The 20426-nt window shown below is 57.2% G+C and overlaps 1 protein-coding gene across 3 annotated transcripts; it reads left to right on the top strand.

The window, feature by feature from the left end:
* The first annotated feature begins 3916 nt into the window (after window positions 1–3916).
* On the top strand, window positions 3917–20393 carry LAT2 (linker for activation of T cells family member 2). 3 transcript variants are annotated; one of them, XM_036826229.1, is made up of 13 exons: window positions 3917–4122; window positions 9170–9295; window positions 9758–9797; window positions 13742–13785; window positions 13969–14029; window positions 14257–14294; window positions 14585–14620; window positions 14701–14731; window positions 15249–15304; window positions 16384–16446; window positions 16681–16752; window positions 17246–17330; window positions 19548–20393. In XM_036826229.1, exons 2-12 carry the CDS (start codon window positions 9193–9195, stop codon window positions 17311–17313), a joined length of 612 nt encoding a protein of 203 aa, XP_036682124.1. In that variant the 5' UTR covers window positions 3917–4122; window positions 9170–9192; the 3' UTR covers window positions 17314–17330; window positions 19548–20393. The 3 variants fall into 3 exon arrangements, with proteins under 3 accessions (XP_036682124.1, XP_036682123.1, XP_036682125.1); XM_036826228.1 differs by having other exon boundaries at window positions 17210–17330; XM_036826230.1 differs by lacking the exon at window positions 14701–14731 and having other exon boundaries at window positions 14585–14600; window positions 17210–17330.
* The last annotated feature ends 33 nt before the right edge of the window (window positions 20394–20426 follow it).

Raw genomic sequence — 20426 nt, 5'->3', positions numbered from 1 at the left:
CTTCTCAAATTCCAAATGGCTGTTGAGGTCATGCGGGGTCACTAGTACCCTGACAGGGTTCACTCTTTGGAATGACAACCTCAGTAGGACCTGAGGGGGCCCAGTGCTGTCTTCTGTGGGGCTACTTGGTCCCGTGGAGGATGGGGTCAGTGGCCTGTTTTCAGTTCAGCTGCTCCTTGATGTCTGCACAGTGGGATTTCTCACCACTGTTTCTGTAGGGAAATTGGGAAGGGAGATGGGTCACATCCTGAACTTTCTGAAGGATCATCCGTACCGGAAGTCTGTGGCGCATGTCACAGATGGCTGTCTCCTGGTTCTCCCCACCCTCCCCAAACAGTTTGCCTGGCATGTAGGGTAGTCAATCATCCTAAAAGGTCCCCCTGAAGGGAGGCTGTGTGGACGGCAGGCTGGGCCCCTTGTGCTTCTTTCCAGGAACAGCTGGCCTGGGCCTGGCCACATCTGCCCTTATTGGTGAGGAGCTTTGCTCTGTCTTTTGCCTTTTCTTGGCCAGTCTTTAACAACATTGAGATGTTCGAGTTACTTTCTCGCTTGGGAGAGGTTCACAGGCTTATAAACACATCTAGTATCTAAGAGTTTTCCTTTTGCAGTTTTTTGTCATGAAAATAAGCCAAAATAATGAAAGCTATGTACTTAATTATAGCCTACTACTAATCTCTTCCCCCATCTGTAACCACACTCCAACTGTAAAATATTAAATATACAAACAGAAACGCACTCCTTTGCAGCGGCAGGCTCTTTGGTTTTCAGTTCAGGCACTTAGAAAAAATCTGTTTCCTGTACCTGTTCTTTCGTTCACCGTGGGAGACGAGGTAAATGGTAATAAAATTACTGGCCCAGAAGCTTATCTTTCCAAACGGGATTGGGAGGGAGGGAGATCAGAGAAGCTTTCCAGGTAGCCCAGAAGTTCTGTAAATAGCACCAAGACTCCTCGGAATTGGTAGAAGTCTCTCACATGCATTATATTGAAATTAAGAATATGCTCACTAGATTTTTTTTTAAAGTAATGTATCGAAATATAAATAAAACGAAGGTATTACAGACTAAAAATACATGAAGGGTATATGATGATTTCCTGCAGATCTGTAAGAGAAAAACTCAGTAGAAAACTAAGCAACACATGAACAGGCAGTTCACAGGAGAGGAAATATGGCCCCAAAATGGTCAGCCTCATTAGCAATCAAGGAGTTGTAAATCAAGACTACAAAGAAAATACTATTTTACACCCCTGCAAACGGCAAGAAGCCTGACAAACCAGTTGCTGGCAAGTTTGTGGGTCTCTCGACAAGTTACAAATGAGACTGTGAGTACAGCCACTGTGGGAATTAATTTGAAATTAGCATTAACCTGAAAATTGAATGTTCCCACACTCTAGCCCAGCGGTTCCCCTCCCAGATACGTACCCAAGAGAAATAACAGCCACACAGCATGATAATTTTATACATAAAGGACACTTTAGAAATACACATAGATGACAAAAAAGTCACGTAGGTGGGGGGAGGCAGAACAATGGAGGGATATTCTAGGTTCCGTTGGGTAGTGAGGTCATGACCAAAGATAAATGTCATAAATGGCTGGAGATAAGGAACAGGAATGATGCTTGTCTGTACCTTGAGAGTTGAGGGTGGCAGACAGCTTTATAGACGGGCTCCAGGGGCTTCCAGAATGTTGTGTACGCTTCTCAAGGTGCATTTTTCTGAAGAAAATCCCTCACTTCCCACTAGCCTTTAAGGGATGTATGACCCCAGAAGATTCTCAGCCTTGGAGTTGTTGAGTTCTTAGAACTGCTGCGTTACTACCTAGATATCTTGCTTCTGTAACAAATGTGTACACAACTGACACTCAGCTGGGAGCTGAAAAGCCAATTAGGCTTGTTTGGAGTGATGAAAACTTTGAAAATAGACTGGTGATGGTTGTACAACGTGAATAATGCCACTGAATTTCACACAAAAGTGGCTAAAGTAACTTTTGTGTTAAAAATGTAATATACCAGCAACCATTGAATTGAAAACAAGAAAACAAACAAAAAAAAACCCTGGGACTTCCCTTGTGGTCCAGTGGTTAAGACTCCACCCTTCCAAGGCAGGGGGCGCAGGTTTGATCCCTGGTCAGGGAACTAGGATTCCACATGCCGTGAGCACAAAACAAAACCCAAGTGCACTAGCATTTACACAACCGGACACGTAATATCTAATTTGGGTTTTTGGTTTTGTTTTGTTTTTGAAAATAAACTGGTCTATAAATGAAATAGAACTTGGAGGAATTTGAGAATTGCCCAAAAGGGGACAGGATCCTCCTTCCACTCAAGTCCGAAAAGGGTCTTTAGGTTGACAGGCCCCTGTTTTTATAGATGGAAAATGGGCTCAGAGAGGGTGCAAGAGGGCTCCTAGGTGCCACTGTAGCTGGGCCCTGAGACTTTGCCGGTGGTTGGCGGTCACTGCTCCAGCATCTGCCATCGCTAAGGCCGCGACAGAAGCCAGCATGTAGAACAGATTTCCATTCCCACTGGACATGTTGGAGCTTCTGTCCGTGTCTGTGGGCAGGAAGCCCTGGGCAGGTACGTAGTCCAGGGATGGATGGAAACCAACACAGGCTTGTTTGTCCCAGTGGGTGAGGAGGAGCTGGGCAGGCGCTCAAGGGTGGAGAAAAGACAACAGGCTTTGGAGGCTTTGGAGTCTGGGTTCGAATCCAGCTTAGCCTCTGAGCCTCAGTCAACTCACCTGTGTAGGAAAAAGTAAGGTCTCCCTCCAAGAGTTGCCGTGGGACTTAAACGTAGCACTGCCCCACGTGGGATAAGGGAGGCAGCAGTGATTCTCAGGTTTGGGAGTCATGTGGCTTTAGTCCTGGTGCCACCACCTGCGGGGATGAGGATTACTCCTGATGCTCAGGGCCCACGGGATCTCCCGTAAGCTCCCGTCCCTGCGCCACCCTTCCCCGCAGGGTGGCAGCAGCGGGCGTCCAGCCCTTGCATTTCTCTTTTGGTTCCATCTGGGCCTCCTGGCGGCACTTCCACTGTCGCCTGGCCGGGTCTGGGAAGACTGTGGACCCTGGACTGGGGCTGAAAGAAAAACCTTGTCCCAGCAGAGAGGGGCCCAGAACTGGGGAGCCCAGCCTCTGAGATGCCAGACAGATGGGGGTTGGGGTGACCCCTGTGGGCTTCCTGGTCTCTAGCAGGTGGGGCGCCACTAAGAGTTCAGCGGCCTTGGGCAAGTTATTTAATGACCAGTAACGGGAGGCACTGGGGAACACTTGCTGCGTGCGTGCGGGGCACCCGTCTCTCTAGTGCCATCCTCACCTCTGAGGGAAGGGCCCAGGCACCAGGGCAGCAGGTGGAGGGAGAGGGGGCTGAGCTCTAACCAGCCTGCCCAAGGCTGGCTCCACACCTCTGTGAGCCTCATCTGGAAAATGGGTGTGAGGAGGCTCCAAGGCCTGGCAGAGGAATCATGATTGTCCTTCCTTCTGTCCTTCAGCTTGGTCCCTTCCTCTGATGCCAGGGACTGTCCACTCCTCTGTCCATCTGTCTTTGTCTCTGCCCGTTCATTTGTGATATCTGCCCTGGCGCATGTCTCTCTGTGCCCATCCACCCACGTCCCATGTTTGTGTGTGTGTGTGTGTGTATCTGTGTTTCTCATTCTCTCCCTGCACATATATCTGTGTGTGTGTGTGTTTTCAGTGTGTCTCTCCGTGTCTTCCTACTCTCTCTCTGCCCGTGCGTGTCTATGCGAGCTCCCCCATTTCGTTCCCTTCGTCCCTGTCCCGCGGTGTGTGTCTCTTCCTCTTTGTGAGACATGTGTTTGTGTGTGTGTATTTAGTGTGAATTTTGTGTGTGTTTGTGTGTCCATGTCTTTCTGTTCTCTCTGTGCCTATTTGGGTGTCTCTCTCTGTCTCTCTGTCTCTGTCTCTGTTTGTCTCTCTCTCTGCCTCTGTCTGTTAAGAGCAGAGCCTGTCCGGCAGAGCAGCGGATGTATGAGGGATGATTCAGTGGCTGACAGGAAGCCCGCCGCCTTGCATCCTGCCTGCCAGTGTCTGTGGCATTGGCATCGGATCAAGCAGGTGTGTGGGCTCAGGATGAGGTGGCCGCAGTGAGGAGCCCCCCGCTCTCAGGTAAGCCTTTTCCAGGGGTGCCTGGAGCCTGGCCCCCAAGGCAGGGATCCTGAGGCTGTCCCCCCGACACCCCACGGGGTTGGGAGTGGCCCTGCTGGCCCAGCAGGAGCGCTTGGCTGCCCACCGGGTGGGCTGGGAAGAAGCCGGGATGCCCGGCACCCCCTCCCTTGGCCCCAGCCCTGTCCTGGCGCCCCCAGCAAGGACGCCGTCGCCGCAGACCCTGTGGCACTAGAGGGGCAGCTGTTTCTGGGGCTCTGGCCCCTCTCCCGCCCCGCCTTCCCCGGTACAGCCTGCACAGCCCTGGGAAGCCCCCCAGGGCTGGTCCCATCACTACTAGAGCCCGGTGAGGGTCGAGGACAGCAGCTCCCCAGGCCCAGACCCGTGAGCCTTGGTTTCTTCATCTGTAGAACGGGGCTGTAACAACCCTGCCCCAGGGCTGTGGGAGGATGGGAGAGATGCTACAGACAAGCAGACCCAGGTCCTGCCACTGGCCTGGAGGAAGAAGCTGTCCCGGCCACCCCACCCAGCCCCCAGGCTGGCCACCAGCTCTCCCAGCTCTCTGCTGGGGGGTCTGAAAAACTGTAGGCAGTGGGGTGCTCTTTTTTTGTTTTTTTTTGAATTTTATTTTATTTATTTTTTATACAGCAGGTTCTTATTAGTTATCCATTTTATACATATCAGTGTATACACGTCAATCCCAATCTCCCAATTCATCCCACCACCACCACCACCCCCCACTTTCCCCACTTGGTGTCCATACGTTTGTTCTCTACATGTGTGTCTCTATTTCTGCCCTGCAAACCGGTTCATCTGTACCATTTTTCTAGGTTCCGCATATATGCGTTAATATACGATATTTGTTTTTCTCTTTCTGACTTACTTCCCTCTGTATGACAGTCTCTAGATGCATCCACATCTCTACAAATGACCTGGGGTGTTCTTGGTGCCCTGCTCTGCCTACGGGTGGCCCTGACCTTCACCATCCCCCACCCGTGCCCGGAACAAGGGCTGCCCGGGTCCCTACCCCAGCCGCCTGAGCTTTAAGAGCCTCCATTAGAGACCTCTCGGTTAGCCTCATCTGAAGGCCAAGGTTATTTGGGAAAACGGAGCAGAGCCCAGCGGATAAGCCTTCCCAGGAGTCGGACGGGGACCTCTGGGTCCACCCCTACCCCCGCAGCCTGACCTTCGGCCCTGGTGGGCCTCAGTTTCCCCATGTACAACATGAGGAGGGCTGGGAGGCTGGGCAGGAGGGTTGCCAAGGGCCTTTCAGGGTGAGAGGCTGGGTGCAGAGGCTTGCTCAGCCCAGCCCTGAGAGCTTTTCCGCCATCGGCTTGTTGCAAAACTTGTTCATATGAAAACTGCCCACTTCCCTTTCTGCTATTTTGGCCTGCAGGCCACAGGCTGTGGCGGCCTCCCCTCCCCTCCCCACCAGACTCAGCCCTGCCTGGCCCCTTGGGGCCCTCCTGGGGCTGCCGGGCCTGCCTCTGCCAGGGGCCCAGCTCCTCTCCCTCCCCCCTCCCCTGCCCCGCTTGTTCTCAGGCCTGGTTGGGAAAGCAAGGAGAAAGGACAGATTGATTCAGTCTGGGGGGCAGCCCCAGAGTTTTCCTCAAATGAGCCTCTCCTTTAAAAAATATTGCGTGATTCTTAAAAATATAATATAAGAAAGGATTTACGTAAAGGAGCGTAGGCCTTGGAGTCAGCCTGCCCTGGGTGTAGATCTTGGTTCTGTGACTGGGCAGCTGTGTGACCTTAGGCAGAATACTCACCTCTCTGGGCCTCCCTCTCCTCCCTTGGAAGAAAGGAGCTGGCATCTCCAAGGTGATGCTACCCGCGTCCGTGACAACCGAAGGGCTGGGGCAACAGCGCTGCTCTCCTTCAGATCCCAGCCCCTCCCAGGGTCCCACCACGACGCCCTGCATGGTGCAGTAGAGGGGGGTGCTCAGGCCTGCATGTCTGGGGGACCCGGCAGGGAGGGCTTCAGGTAGGGTTGACCCACACTGCTCAGTGCAGGCCGTCCAGCCAGCTCTGGCCCCGACAGGATGCGGCTGTCTCTTCCCATCCCACAGGGACCGTGATGATGGCAAGTCACAGTGGTCACAGCCAACCGTGGCCCACCAGCCGGCACTAGCACCTTACAGGCGTCCTCTCAGTGCTGGGCCTCGGATGACAAACCTGAGTGTGGAGTGTCATTCTCTCCCTCGTTTAACAGAGGGGTGACCGAAGGCCGGTGACGCTGGGCTTCAACAGCTGGGGCGGAATTTGTGTTCTCCTGCTTCCCTCCCTTCCCTCGCCCAGTGCCAGGTGGGTGGAGATGGACCAGGGCTGGGGGCATCCCAAGCGTGCTGTGCTGCTCGTCCCAAACAGCAGGGCCAGGAAGCAAGAGGGCTTTCTGATGGGCGGGGCCTCTGGGAGGGAGGGCAGCAGAGGTCAGCAGCCCAGGTCCCAGGGCCGTGAATGCCAAGCTGAGAGTGTGGACTTGCTCCTGGGGTCTTAAGCAGACCCCGGCGGTGGCCAGTGCTGGACCCTTGTCCCATGGGTGCAACCCTCCCATGTGTCTGTGCCTGAACCTCCTTTGGGGCAGAAAGAGTCTCTGTCTTGACCAAAGGACAAAGATGTCAAGGGTGGGTGCTCAAGGGAACTGTCCAAACCAGCCAGCTGGAAATAAGGTCCTCAGCAAGTTTCTCTTCCAGAAGCCCCAACCGTGATCCAGGCTGGACGTGTTTGTCCTCCCAACGACTCTTTGAGGAAGGCCCTGGGTTGATCCCAGTCTTTTTTTAAAATTAATTAATTAATTTATTTATTTTTGGCTGTGTTGGGTCTTCGTTTCTGTGCGAGGGCTTTCTCTAGTTGCGGCAAGCGGGGGCCACTCTTCATCGCGGTGCGCGGGCCTCTCACTATCACGGCCTCTCTTTTTTTTTTTTTTTTTTTGTGCATTATTTTTTTTTTTTTTTTTAATGCTATTCTTCTCTGCTTACATTCTTTTTATGTATGTATGTATGTATGTATGGCTTTGTTGGGTCTTCGTTTCTGTGCGAGGGCTTTCTCCAGTTGTGACAAGCGGGGGCCACTCTTCATCGCAGTGCGCGGGCCTCTCACTATCGCGGCCTCTCGTTGCCGAGCACAGGCTCCAGACGCGCAGGCTCAGTAGTTGTGGCTCACGGGCCTAGCCGCTCCGCGGCATGTGGGATCTTCCCAGACCAGGGCTCGAACCCGCGTCCCCTGCATTGGCAGGCAGACTCTCAACCACTGCGCCACCAGGGAAGCCCCACGGCCTCTCTTGTTGTGGAGCACAGGTTCCAGACACGCAGGCTCAGTAGTTGTGGCTCACGGGCCCAGTTGCTCCACGGCATGTGGGATCTTCCCAGACCAGGGCTCGAACCCGTGTCCCCTGCATTGGCAGGCGGATTCTCAACCACTGCGCCACCAGGGAAGCCCTGATCTCAGTCTTATAGATGAGAAAACTGAGGCCAAGAGACCCTGAGGCACAGGCAGGCTTCCCCCCTTCAAGGCCAGGTGCTCCCAACCTCACCAGCCTGAGATGGACTTGGGCCTTGGCTGGAGGCCCGGGAGGGAGGCAGCCCCGGGGCAGAACGAGGTCGGGGGGAGGGAGGAGGGTATGCGGCCTGGGAGAGCAGTGCCCAGGCTCATAGATCCCCTCGGACAACCTCCTGGGGTGCCCAGGTCATCCTCTCTCCTCGTGTGGAGGCCGCCGGGTCATGAGGTTTGGGAATGGTCACGTTTCCGCTGACTCGCTTGGCGTTTGGGGGAAGTAGAGGTGACTTCTTCATGACGGGCCCCTGACTGGGGCTCGGCCCTGCACGGAGATTCCTTGTCATCTTTGCCACAGGGATTCAGGAAGCTCAGAGTTGTGAGGGGGACGGCTGGGTGCAGTGCAGGCCTCTGGGGAGCCCGGAGCAGGAGATGGGCAGCACAAAGCTCAGGTCTCCCCAAGCCTTGCCTTCCCCAGCTGGGAGGCGGGGAGAAGCCTCCTCCCAGGTGGCCCAGGCCGGAGGAACAGGTGTTCGCCAAGGGGACACTCAGTAGCGTGGGCTCCACCTGCCCACCACGGGGCACTGCCCCCTCAGGACCCCCGGCTGCCCTCAGCTCTGTCACTGGCATTTGCAAGGGGGCTGAGTCTCTTTATAGTTGTAACGATTCTCCTTGGAGGGCCCCTCAAGAGGGCTGTACTCACCAGGCCCTCCTGTGTGGGTGCCTGTGGCTTTGCTGAGGCCTGGCAGTCACAGTGGGGCCCCGAGGCTGGGACCGGCCACTGACCAAGAAGCAGCCTTTTAGCCCCACCTCCCAGCACATCCCACCACCAGCCACCAAGGTCCATCTGCCCAGGAGCCCTTCTTCCCCTCCTGGTCTCAGGCCTACCTCCTCCAAGAAGCCTTCCTGACCTCCCTCCTTCCGGCGCCCAGGGCAGGAGGAATCTGGACAGATGGGTGTTTTAGGAATGGAAATCCCACCCCCAGCTTCCCCAGAGGCCATGGGTGGGAGCAGAGAACCACACTAGGGTCGATGGGGGCTGCCAGGGGCTCCCGGGCAGAAGGGGCCACGGCCTCTGAGGTTGGGGAATAAAGCTGGGTTGGCAGGAGGCAACAGGATGCAGTGGGCGGAGCCAGCGTTAGCATCTGGAGGCTGGAGTTCAAATCCTGTTTTTCCCCTTAGCAGCTGTGGGATCTCTGGCTTCCGTTTTTCTGCTTGTGAAATGTCTCGAGCCTCTCCCTCAAAGGGCAGTTGGGGGGACTAAGCGAAGACGTGTGTGGGAGTGTGCACATACATGTGGTGCTGTCTGGCGGGTCTCCAGAACCTTCCAGCACTTACCAAGAGTTGATGATGGCCCTGGGAGCCCAGGGTGCGGGTCGGGGGTCAGATGGGGGAACAGGGCTGGTTCTGTCCCCGCCTGGTCCCAGAGCAGGGAGGGAAGGTGATGCTGGACTCAGCTGTGGGGTTGGCAGGGGACAGTGGGGGCCAGAAACCTGGTGTTCCTGGAGGGCGTGGCCCTGCAGCCTCCACCCCGGCTCACAGTGACCCCACGTTGCAGCCCTGCAGGAAGAGTGGCCAGGAATGGACATGAGCGTGGACACGGAGCTGCTGTGGCCGGGGGCGGCCCTGCTTCTGCTGCTGCTGGGGGCGGCGGCCAGCCTGTGTGTGCGCTGCTCCCGCCCAGGTAAAGGCTGGGGTCGCGGGTGCGAGGGAGGAGGGGGCGGTGTACCCAGCGAGCCACTCAGGCCCAGACCCGGCTGCAGTCGCAAGGGGCAGTCAGATAAGCCTCAGGAGGCAGAAGTGAACCCCGGGGGCCTGGGTTTCTCCTCTGAAGACAATGGGTCTGGCTCACTGGGGGCTTCTGTTCTGCTGGGTCAAGGGCATGTGTCTGGGGCCGATGGACTGCACTGGACAAGCGTGAGGAGGGGGGCTGGGCTGCCTGCGTCCTCCTTCTCCACGCTCCGCGTTCCTAAATAAATGGTGAACAAACCCCGCTGGTGTCAGGTGGCCCCCAGTGATTGGTGGTTTAGCCTGCACGTCCGGTCTGAGGCCTGCACAGGGCACAGGGGAGACAAGATGGTTGGGCCTCGGATCTCAGTTCCCACCAGGCCCCGGGACGCTTGCTAATCTGGTCCTGTTCTTGCAGGTGCAAAGAGGTCCGAGAAAATCTATGAGCAGAGGAGCCGGTGAGTGTCTCGGTGTCCCCAGCCCGGCGACGCTGTGTGCCCTGGGCATGGGTGTCCATGTGGGCACCCCCTCGGGCACCTCCACGCCCCACCCCCACCCTTCATTCACACCTCCTCCGTGCCGGGCTCTAGTGGGTTCTAAGCAGTTAGGGGCGGGCGAGGGGGTGCCCAGGGGCTGTCCAGACCCGGCCCCAGCCTGGTCGGGAAGGGCTCTGGGAGGAGGGGATGTCACACTCCAGCTAGCCCAGGAGCATCTCCAGAAATCCCCGCGGTGACCCCAGCCCTGGGGAGCACACTGTGCCGGTGCTGGAGGTCGACAGAGGAATCCCACCCTCCCGGGGCAGTGCGGGGGACAGAGACCAGGCGCTGTGTCCGAGTCTCCCCTGGAAAACACTAAAGGACCTCAGGGGAGGATATGGGTGTGAAACTTGGGGGACCAGGGAAGGCCTCCTGGCGGAGGCGGGAGGGATTTTAAGAGAGGAAGAAGGCGAAAGGGGACATCCAGAGAGAGAGGGAATGGTGTGGGCATTTGCCGATGTAGGGCCGGGTGGACACTGTCTTGGGGATGAGGTGGTCGCTTGAGCATGTCTTGAGAGAGATCAGCTGAATGCGGAGGAAGAAGAGTCTTGACTGTGGAGAGAGGCCTTGGCCTTTGTCCTAAGGGCCAAAGGGAGCCACGGGAGAGCTGGAAGCAGGGCAGTGGGGGTGAGATGAAACGGGGCCACTGACCCCAGGCAGAGTGGCAGGACCTGGGCAGGAGGGAGTTCCAGGCACCCTGGGGACAGGCTAGCCGTTCTGTGAGCCCTGGGAGGGTCAGCAGTGCTGGGCGCTGCAGATCGGGGGGCGACCCAAGAACAACTCGAGGCAGGAGGGCAGCAGCCAGTGGTGTCCTTACAATGCCTGGTGGAGGGCTCTGAGACCTGTGTGCACACACGTGCACAGGCCTGCACGCCCACTCGCACCCACAGGCTCCCCCAGCACTCACTCATGCGTGCACTTCTCACACGCACGGCACTTGCTTGCACGCCTGGGCAGGCACTCACATACAAACTCACACACACACACCCTCTCTCATTTCCTTTTGCAACTGAAAAACCACAGTGAGATTTGAAAATAGAATTTTCCCATCCATGCCCACTCCTGGGGCCGGGGCTGGACCTTCCCAGCTTTTGGGGCCTTTTGGTCCTCTGGCTCGCCAGCCCATAACCTCCACCAGGGCTGGGCTGGGCTCCCCTAGTGCCCACCCACACCCCTGCCCCAGGGCAAGTTCCTCAGTATCTTCCCTCTCCCCTCCTCCCTTAGTCCCTGCCCACTCCAGGCCCCTGATTAATCTTAGAACTGAAGATAGTCAGAGGCACAAGTTAAACCTCCTCACGTGGGAGGTGGGAAAACTAGGCCTAAGTGGGAGGAGGTGGGAGGGGAGACTTGGGCTCTCCCCACCTCATTTGGGTTCAGTCCTATCAGCCTGTGTGTGCCAGGCCCGGCTCCTGCATCATTTCCTCTGGGAAGCCATGCCTGACTCTATTCTGTGGATTTAGGGCATCATTCCTAAATCAGATCACTCTGACCCCCAGCCCCCCAGGCTGGAAGGCTGGGGCAGGTCACCATTCTGGTCCAGGGGAGGAACCCAAAATGGTTTAATGATTAGCTAATCTGATCCACTATCTTTAGCAGTGGCTTTCATTCCCAAGGGCATTTCATGGTCCAAAATGGCAGCTAGAGCTCCAGCCCTCATCTCTGCCTTCCAGGCAGTAGTAAGAATGAAGGAGAAGGACAGAAATGGGGCATCCCAGTTAACAGTGCCTCCTTAAAGGAGTTTTCCTGAAAGCCCAACAACCTTGGCTTTGCATTTCATTAACCAGAATTATATGGTCACACATAAATGCAAGGGAGGCTGGGAAATATAGCCTTTTTTAAAAAATTGAGGTAACACTGGTTTATAACATTATGTAGGTTTCCTGTGTATGACATTATATTTCTACTTCTGTATACCCTACATCAAGCTCACCAACAAAAATTTAGTTTCCATCTATCATCATGCAGTTGATCCCCTTTACCCATTTTGCTCTCCCCCACCCCTGGTAACCACAGGTAACCACTATTCTGTTCTCTGTATCTATGTGTTTGTTTTTGTTTGATTTGTTCATTTATTTTGGGGTTTTTTTTTTAATTTTGGGTTTTTTTGTTTGTTTGTTTTTTATATTCCACATATGAATGAAATCATACAGAATTTTTCTTTCTCTGTTTAACTTATTTTACTTAGCATAATTCCCTCAAGGTCCATCCATGTTGTCACAAATGGCAAGGTTTCATCTTTTTTATGGCTGAATAGTATTCCAGTGTGTATATATACCACATCCTCTTTATCCATTCATCTGTTGATGGGCACTTAGGTTGTTTCCATGTCTTGGCTATTGTAAACAGTGCTGCAATGAACATACAGGTGCATATATCTTTTCAAATTAGTTATTTTGTATTCTAGTGGGATTGCTGGCTCATATGGTAGCTCTAAGTTTTTTGAGGAATCTCTATACTGTGTTTATAGTGGCTGCACCAATTTACATTCCCCTCAACAGTGCCCAAGGGTTCCCTTTTCTCCACATCCTCGCCAACCCTTGTTATTTCTTGTCTTTTTGATAATAGTCATTCTAACAGGTGTGAGGTGTTACTTCATCATGGTTTTGATTTGCATTTATTTCCCTCATAATTAGCGATGTTGAACAGCTTTTCATGTGTCTGTTGGCCATCTGTATGTCTTCTTTGGAAAAGTGTCTATTCAGTTCCTCTGCCCATTTTTTAATCAGGTTGTTTTTTTGTTGTTGAGTTGAGTTAATTATATATTATATTATAAGGGATATTAACCCCATATTGGATATATCATTTGCAAATACCTTCTCCCAATCGGTAGGTTGTCTTTTTGTTTTGTTGATGATTTCCTTTGTTGAGCAGAAGGTTTTTAGTTTGATGTAGCCCCATTTATTGGGAAATACAGTCCTTTGGATGGGCATGTGGCTGTCTAAATAAAAATCAGCATTCTGGGGCTTCCCTGGTGGCGCAGTGGTGGAGAATCTGCCTGCCAATGCAGGGGACACGGGTTTGAGCCCTGGTCTGGGAAGATCCCACATGCCGCGGAGCAACTGGGCCCGTGAGCCACAATTACTGAGCCTGCGCGTCTGGAGCCTGTGCTCCGCAACAAGGGAGGCCGCGATAGTGAGAGGCCCGCGCACCACGATGAAGAGTGGCCCCCGCTTGCCGCAACTAGAGAAAGCCCTCGCACAGAAACGAAGACCCAACACAGCCATAAATAAATAAATAAATAAATTTTTAAATGGTCCACATCAAAAAAATCTTTAAAAAAAAAAAATCAGTAGTAATTTAAAATCAGGTTTATCTTTTAAAAAAAAAAAAAAATCAGCGTTCTGTTTCAAAGGAAGAAGGTGATGGTTAGATACCTGGCTGTGTCTGCTAAGCCTTGAAGTTGCCTCATCAGTTACTGGGGAGTAAATGGCGTGTGTGAACAACTCAAGAGGACCGTGCTCTCTTAGGCATGTTGAACACTCCTGGGATGGCAGGTGGTGGGAGCAGCCTCTTTGTTGCTCCTGGCTGAAGTCACTGCCAGGTCCCTGAGCAGCTGCCCCAGCCCTGTCCACAGACTCTCCTGGGCATCTCCGGGGGTCCTGGGGAGGCTCTGTGGGGGCATATGTCTGGCCGGCAGCTGGCTCCAGCCCAGGGCCATGAGAGAAGTGTGGGCACGCGGTGGGCAGGCAGGGAAGCACTCTAGAGAAGGGGTGCATCAGGAAGCCCTGGATCAGAGTCCTGGGGGGCTGGCAGCCCCTCCTCACTCTCGCCCTGGTCTGTCCCTCCCTGTCCGTCTGTCCTGTCCCTCTGTCCCTGGGGCTGTGGGAGGCCAGGCCCTGGCTCATCACAGCTCCATGTGTTTCCAGGGAAGAGAATCAGCAGAACTTCGCCGTGGCCCGGACCTACACGTGTGAGTCCCCAGACAGAAGGGTCCAGGGCTGGGCTCGGGACTGGGAGTGTCCACATCAAAGTCCCTTTCGTCCCCATTGTTCTGAGGCTGTGGCCAGGCCTGATCTAGTGGGGTGATGGAGTGAGGGGGCTGTGCTGGGCAGCTGGCCTGGGGGCCCAGCCAACACCCCGTCAACCTTTGCAGTGGTCAGGGAGGCCTGGCCAGGGCCCCTGGTGGACACGGCCTCCAACGCGGCATCAGCAAGGTAGGAAGGAGCCCCTATCCCAGCCCCGCGGGAGGCGATGAGGTGGGCCCCGGGGTCCCCCCCTGGCTGAGCCCAGGCCGAGACCTTGCTCCTTCCTCGGACCTCAGAGCCCCAGTCCTGATTCTGAGGGCCCTACTGGGGGGCTGTGGGACTGTGGCCTCCAGACCCCCAGGAACCCCAGGGCCTTCTCCCAGCCCCTCCTCAGCCCCTCCCCCACTCCCGTGCAGGAAGGACAAGCTGCTGCAGTTCTCCCCCAGCCTCGAGGGTGAGTGCCCTGGGACACAGGGTTGGGGGCAGGGGCGAGGTGGGACCGAGACAGGTGAATACCTGGTGGGACAGGTACTGAGCAGGAGGCCTTCCCAGAGGAGAGACGCTGTGAGCTGGGCTGGGAGGCCTGACGGGGCCCAGCAGGGGGAGGGGACGGAGAGCAGGTGTGAGGGCATGAAGATTGGAAACACCTGGGCTTCTTCCGGTGGTCACAGCTGGGAGGGGGCGGGGGCGGGGGTGGGGGCTGGGCAACCAGCATTGAGCCAACGGGCCTGGCCTTTCTTCCAGATTCTTCATCCTCCAGGTACCAGAACTTCAGCAAAGGTAGGTGGGCTCCGCGGAGGAGGGGGCCACAGTGGGGCATACAGCCCACGCTCAGGCCTGATTCTCGCCTCCTCCTGCAGGAAGTAGATGCAGATCAGATGCAGCCTACATGTGAGCGGGCTTCTCCGGGCCCTGGCCGCCCCCTCGCCCCCCTGCCCGCAGCCTCCTTATGTGAGAAAGGCCTCCTGCCCTGGAACCCGCTGGCCCAGGGTTTCCCTCAGATGACCGTAGCTTTGAGGGGGGCCTGAGGACAGGAGCCCTGCTCTGTTTGGGGGTGGGGGAGGCCGTCGGGGGGCCCTCATCCTGCACCACCTGGTCAGAGACGAGTTCCACCGACCCTCAGAGAGGAAGGGCCCCCAGGACGTCTCCTCGTCTCACAGTTGGGCAAACTGAGGCCCAGGGCAGGAGGTAACTTGCATAAGGCCACACGGTGAGGTGGCTGGAGCCAGGGCAGCTCAGGGGTGCAAGGAAGCAGGGCGGGAGGATCGGGGGAGACCCTGGCAGGGCCCCCGTGGGCTCCAGGGGCAATGACGGCCGGAGCAGCCCTGGCCTCGCTGCGCGCTCACGAAGCTCCCGGCCCGACCATGGGCCTGCCCAGCAGTTGGTGCTGTGTCTGTTTTCTTGCCAGACACCCCTTCGCCACAGACTATTTCGATTGTGGGCGGTTCCAGAAGCCCCCGGAAGGTGAGGCAAAGGTCGATGAAGGGGAGAGGGAGGAGGTGGCCTGTGAACGCAGCTTCGGAAGTCACACCCCCGGGGCGGGGCCAGAGGTGGAGGGAGGATGTAACGGAGGAGGCTAGGCCTAGGTTTAGATGGATGGAGGAGGTTGGGTGGGGGGACCTGGGGGAGGCTGGCACTGTGGGCAGGAGCCAAGCTGCAGAGGAGGGAAGGGATGGGTGGGAAGAAGGGGTAGGGGGGCCAGAAGGGGAGCTGAGGGCAGGGGCAGGGGGCAGGCTGGTCCCCTGGTCATCCAGGCCCCTCTCAAGGCTGGGCACACAGGGGACCTTGAAGGAAGGCCCTGGACCGGTCAGCCTTGTTGACAAACGCTGAGCTCTGCAGGCTCCGAGGACGCTGGCACCCTTTGTTAAGAGCAAAGGTGCTCCTAACACCTTTGCTCTACAGAAACTGAGAACCGAGGGTGGGCAGTGCCTGCTGAGAGGCGCACAGGGCTGGGCTCCTGCCCGGGCCGGGCTGGGGTGAGAGGGGGTGTCCTTTTCTCCCCGCTGCGTTTCTAAACTGGGGAGAAGCCCTCACTTCTCAGAGCCTCTTCGACACAGATGGACGCAGGGTGGGCTGGTGTTTAGAGCTCAGCCTCCCCGTTGGGGGGTGGGGGGGAGTGCCGGGGTACCAGGCTCTGATATGCCACAACCAGCCTAGGCCCCCGGACAAAGGATCCTCGGCCCACCCCACTGCCTGAAGGGTTAGGCGGGTTCCTGTCTCCTGGGCCCCCAGCGGCTCTCCCTGCCCCTCTTTGCCCCACAGAGATGGGCCTCCCTTCTCCGACTGTCCCTCGTGGGCCTGACTGCAGCCCCACCCCCTGATCTCCCCTCCCCAGGGCATTCAGGGGAAGACAGAGAAGGAGCCCCGGGTGGAGGCTGCTGGAGCCAGGCTAGCGCCCATTAAGAAGCTTGTGCGGGAGAATGTTCGAGGCCCTGGGGGACCCAGAGGGCTGGGGGCTTGATGAGACAGAGGCAGAGAGGAAGGGCTAGGCCTGTCGGGCAGGGCCCAGCAGCACCCTGTGCCCTCTCCTCTCTCCCTGGCAGACGATGACGACACCAATTCCTACGAGAACGTGCTCATCTGTGAGCCAAAGAAAACCGAATCAGGTGAGGCTGCCCTCCCCGGAGCAGGGCAGGGAGGCAGGCCTCCTAGGCCAGGCCCGCCCGCCCCGCTGAGCTCTGAAGGCCCCGCTGCACGGTTCACCAGTATCAGACCCTGTGTCCCGGGAGGAGTCCCCATCGGTCCTGGGCTCTCCCTCCCTCCCTCCCTCGAGGGGGCTGCCCAGCACGAGGACGCAGGCGGCCCCTCTGCCAGCCCCTCTGCCGGTGTTCTCCCTGCAGGGGACGACGGGTCTGAGGATTACCAGAACTCGGCATACATCCGGCAGTGGCGGGAGTCCAGGAGAGTCGTGGGTATGTGGCCGGAGCCCCGGTGCTCCCAAATGGTCACCTCCAGCGGGCTCAGAGGGGCCAGGCCTGGGACAGACAGTCGAGGGGAGAGGGAGAGAGGGGAGCTTAGGGGATCTGGCCTGGGAGGGCAAGGCCGGGTGGGCTCCCCTACGGCCAGTCCAGCTGATTCCACAGCGAAGCTTCCGGCACATCAGCGGCTGCAGAGGCTCGAGCTGTGCCAGGACCCCCCTCAGCAGCACCATGGCCTCCTGAGGTTGGGTCCTCCTGGCCGGCTGCCCATCCAGCTGCACGGACGGCCTCGCACTCGCCCTGCTCCCGGGCAGGACACACCTCCGGCAAATCCCAGAGAGGACGGGACAGACACACCATCCAGTGTAGCCTTTCCTGCGGGCTGTGTGGTGGCGGAAACAGGGCTGGGCATGTGCGTGTGAACCCTCTGACCGTCTGCCTGCGGTCGCAGAGCCCGTCCCGAGGGAAGCACCTCCCTCCCCGGTAGGAAGCCCAGACGAGGACGGCGGGGAGCCTGATTACGTGAACGGGGACGTGGCAGCCACCAAAGCCTAGAGAAGCCCTGAAGGAAGGTACGGTCCAGGGTGGGGGGCCGCACAGGCCTAAGGGGCTGCACTGCAAGGGAGAAGCAGAGAGCTGGGGCTGGAGGAGCCACAGCCGGGACCGTGGGGCAGCACCCATGGATGCTGAAGCAGGGTGGCTCTCCGGGGCGCTGGGACGCCGCCCTGGGTGCTGGGCCTCCCGAGCAGTCCCTACCCACCCCGCCCCCACTCCTGTGGCTGGTGTGGGGAGGTGACAGATCCCCGGCGGACGCCAAGTCTCAGGCCCAGGGGGTGTCAGGCAGGGCAGGCTGGTGAGTCATGGGGTGAGAGGGGGGCTCTGGGTGGGCCTCTGCAACCTTGGGCGAGAGACTTAACCTCCCTCGACCCATTTCCTCGCTTGCAACATGGAGCTACTGGGACCCGTGTCTTAGACAACACACACAAGGCGCCGCACGGAAAGCAGGACCAGCTGGACTCAGGGACGGGGCGGGATCGGGAGGAGATGGTGCCAAGCGCTCACACACACCATCTCTTGGCACCCCCAAGGCTCAGAGCAGGCAAGCCACCTGCCCGAGGTCCCACTTAGAGTGAGTGGAGGAGGGAACGGTCCCCCAAGCGCTCAGATGTCGGAGCCCAGGCCCTGCCTCACGGGGCGCAGGTCAACCCGAGGGCTCCAGAAGGCTGCCCAAAGTCTCAATCTGGGGGACACGGGCAGCCCTCTCAGTGGGCGGCCGCTCTGGGCATTTGAGAACCAGCAGCAGGGTCAGCGGCAGCAGTTGAAGCCCAACGGGCAGAGCCCGTGGTTCATTCACTCACCCAGTACCTAGAGGGCACCTGCCAGGGGCGAGTCCTGCCCTAGGGGCTGGGGACACAGGGATGAACAGAAGACACACAATCCCTGCCCGCTTAGAATTTCCGTTCTGGTGGGAGAGAGAAAACAGATAACCAGCCGGAAGAGAAGAGGAGAGAAATGCAGCACGTTAGGGGTGGGAAGGGGCAGGGAGCAACGTGGGGCGGGGAGAGGCGGTGCCATGATTTAAGCCGGGAGGCAGCGCAACCTTTCCGAGCTCCCCTCGTCGCCCCTCTGGAGACAGGAAGGACACCCAGGCAGAGGGACTGGCAAAGACCCCCAGCAGGAATCTGCGTCTGATGATGTGTGTGGGCAGACGGAGTGATGGGGGAGCGTCGGCAGAGGTGGAGGGCGGCGGCTGGAGGCGTGCAGGGCCAGCACCTGGGTTTTTCTGAGATGGGGCAGGGGAAGGTCTGGAACAGAAGAGTGACTGGTTTCTAAAGGATCGCTGGCGGTAGAGACATGAATACAGGGGACGCGGTGGAGGCGGGGAGACCAGCGCGCTCAGGCAGGAATCCAGCGAGTGTTTGCGGAGCGATGGGGCTCACTGATGCGCGGCGTGTCGGCTGCCCAGTGCAGCGAGGACTTGAGGAGGCCTGCAGGGTTTTGCCTGAGTAATGAGAGGGCATCGCCGCCAGCAACTGAGATCAGGGAGGCTACAGGCGGAGCGGGTTTTGTGGGCAAGGCCGGTTTATTTCTGGGCCTGTTAAGTTGGAGATGCCGTGCAAGAGGATGTATGAAATGGGCAGTTAGAGATCTGCGCCTGGATTCAGGGAGAGGCAGGAGTGGAGAGGTTGTGCAGGTTCTTCAGACGAAAGAGACTAAGAGTATGTTGTACGCTGACAAACGATACGGGAGGTTCGAGTCTGGGTCGGCTACGGCTGGCTGGAATTTACACCCGGGACCCCGCACACAGGACGGACTGAACTCCACAGGCTGCGGCCCACAGCAGCCCGACAAGACTGCAGAGGCCCAATCCCTATATTCTAGCAGGCGGAAGGGCCGCCAGGCAAGGGGGAAGGCGGAGTGGCGTTAGGGCCCGGTACCCCTGTCAGGTCCCTTCTGGGTTCCAGGGGAGAGGACGCAGCTTAATGGTACTGGTCCCAGGACACGTGCGGGGGAAGGCCGCCAGCTGCTGTGCAGAGGGTGTTCCTGCACCCAAGGCACGTCAGAATAACTCGGGCCTCGGCCAGAACCGAGCAGTCAGGATTTCAAACAAAACGCAGACGCTCCTGGAATAAGAAACATGCTTAAGGCTGCTTGACGGCGGGTTCTGTGCTCACTGGACACTGACCATCCTCCCCGACCCGTGCCGGCTGCTCCGGGGCTGAGGGGACAAAGCGTCAGGCCAGGCAAACCTTTTCCTCTTTAACAAATACTTTTCCTTTTCATTGAAGGAGCCAGGGAACCATACACTGCCTCCCCAGGGTCCCTTCTCCAGAGCTGCTCAACTTCTAGACCCCCTACGGCTACCCCTGGGAGGCGCACCAATGCATCCTGAGCACCAGCCAGCCGGCCACGGGGTACCCAGCCCGGGAAAGGACAGTTACGCGTGGAGCCGCCCTCTGACCGGCTCCCACGGGCAAGGCCGGAGCCTGGGGCCGAGGGCAGCTCCCGCTGTGGTCAGATGCCCAGGACTCGGGGCAGTCACATCCCCTTAACCACATTTAAAACATCATACTACACGGGTGTTCGTGTCCTTTTTTGCTTTGGATTTTGATCCCAAATTGCTTACTAATGTTGGTTGCTGGGATTTTTGTGTGTGATGGATAAGCTTGTACAGTTAATTTATATAGGTGGAGTCGTATTTAATATTCTGCGTTTCAGAGTAGAGGTTGTGTCTATCTTGTCTCCTGTAAGCATTACATGTACTTAACTTCAGCAGAGTTAGGGAGAGCCCTGGCGCTCCTTTCTTTGGGCCTCCGTTGACTGAATCAGAGATGAGGCCACGGCCACCTTTGTGACCCTTCAGCAGGAGCGTCTGTTGTGGACAGAGTGCGTCACGGTTCTGGGGAAGGGGCAGGCGGAGTGGGAGTGGCCTGGAGCCTCAGCTGATTGGGCAGAAACAGGACCGTCTCATGGGAAGGACGGGGCCCAAGGGACCTTCTGAGTCAGAGAAGCCAGAGTCAGGGAAACAAAATGCCTCCTCCAACCGAAACATCTCAATAAACCGTTCCAGTTTAAGGGCAGTGATTCTCCTGTCTGCTTTCCCTGCTTCACGTAGAACCTTCTAAGGCAATGAAAGTCAGCCTTCTTGTTTCACAGAAAGGGACCCT

Source organism: Balaenoptera musculus, chromosome 15 (assembly GCF_009873245.2).
Source record: "Balaenoptera musculus isolate JJ_BM4_2016_0621 chromosome 15, mBalMus1.pri.v3, whole genome shotgun sequence".
Lineage (NCBI taxonomy): Eukaryota > Metazoa > Chordata > Mammalia > Artiodactyla > Balaenopteridae > Balaenoptera > Balaenoptera musculus.
The sequence above is the reverse complement of the archived record's forward strand: the minus strand, read 5'-3'. Positions and strand labels throughout refer to the sequence as shown.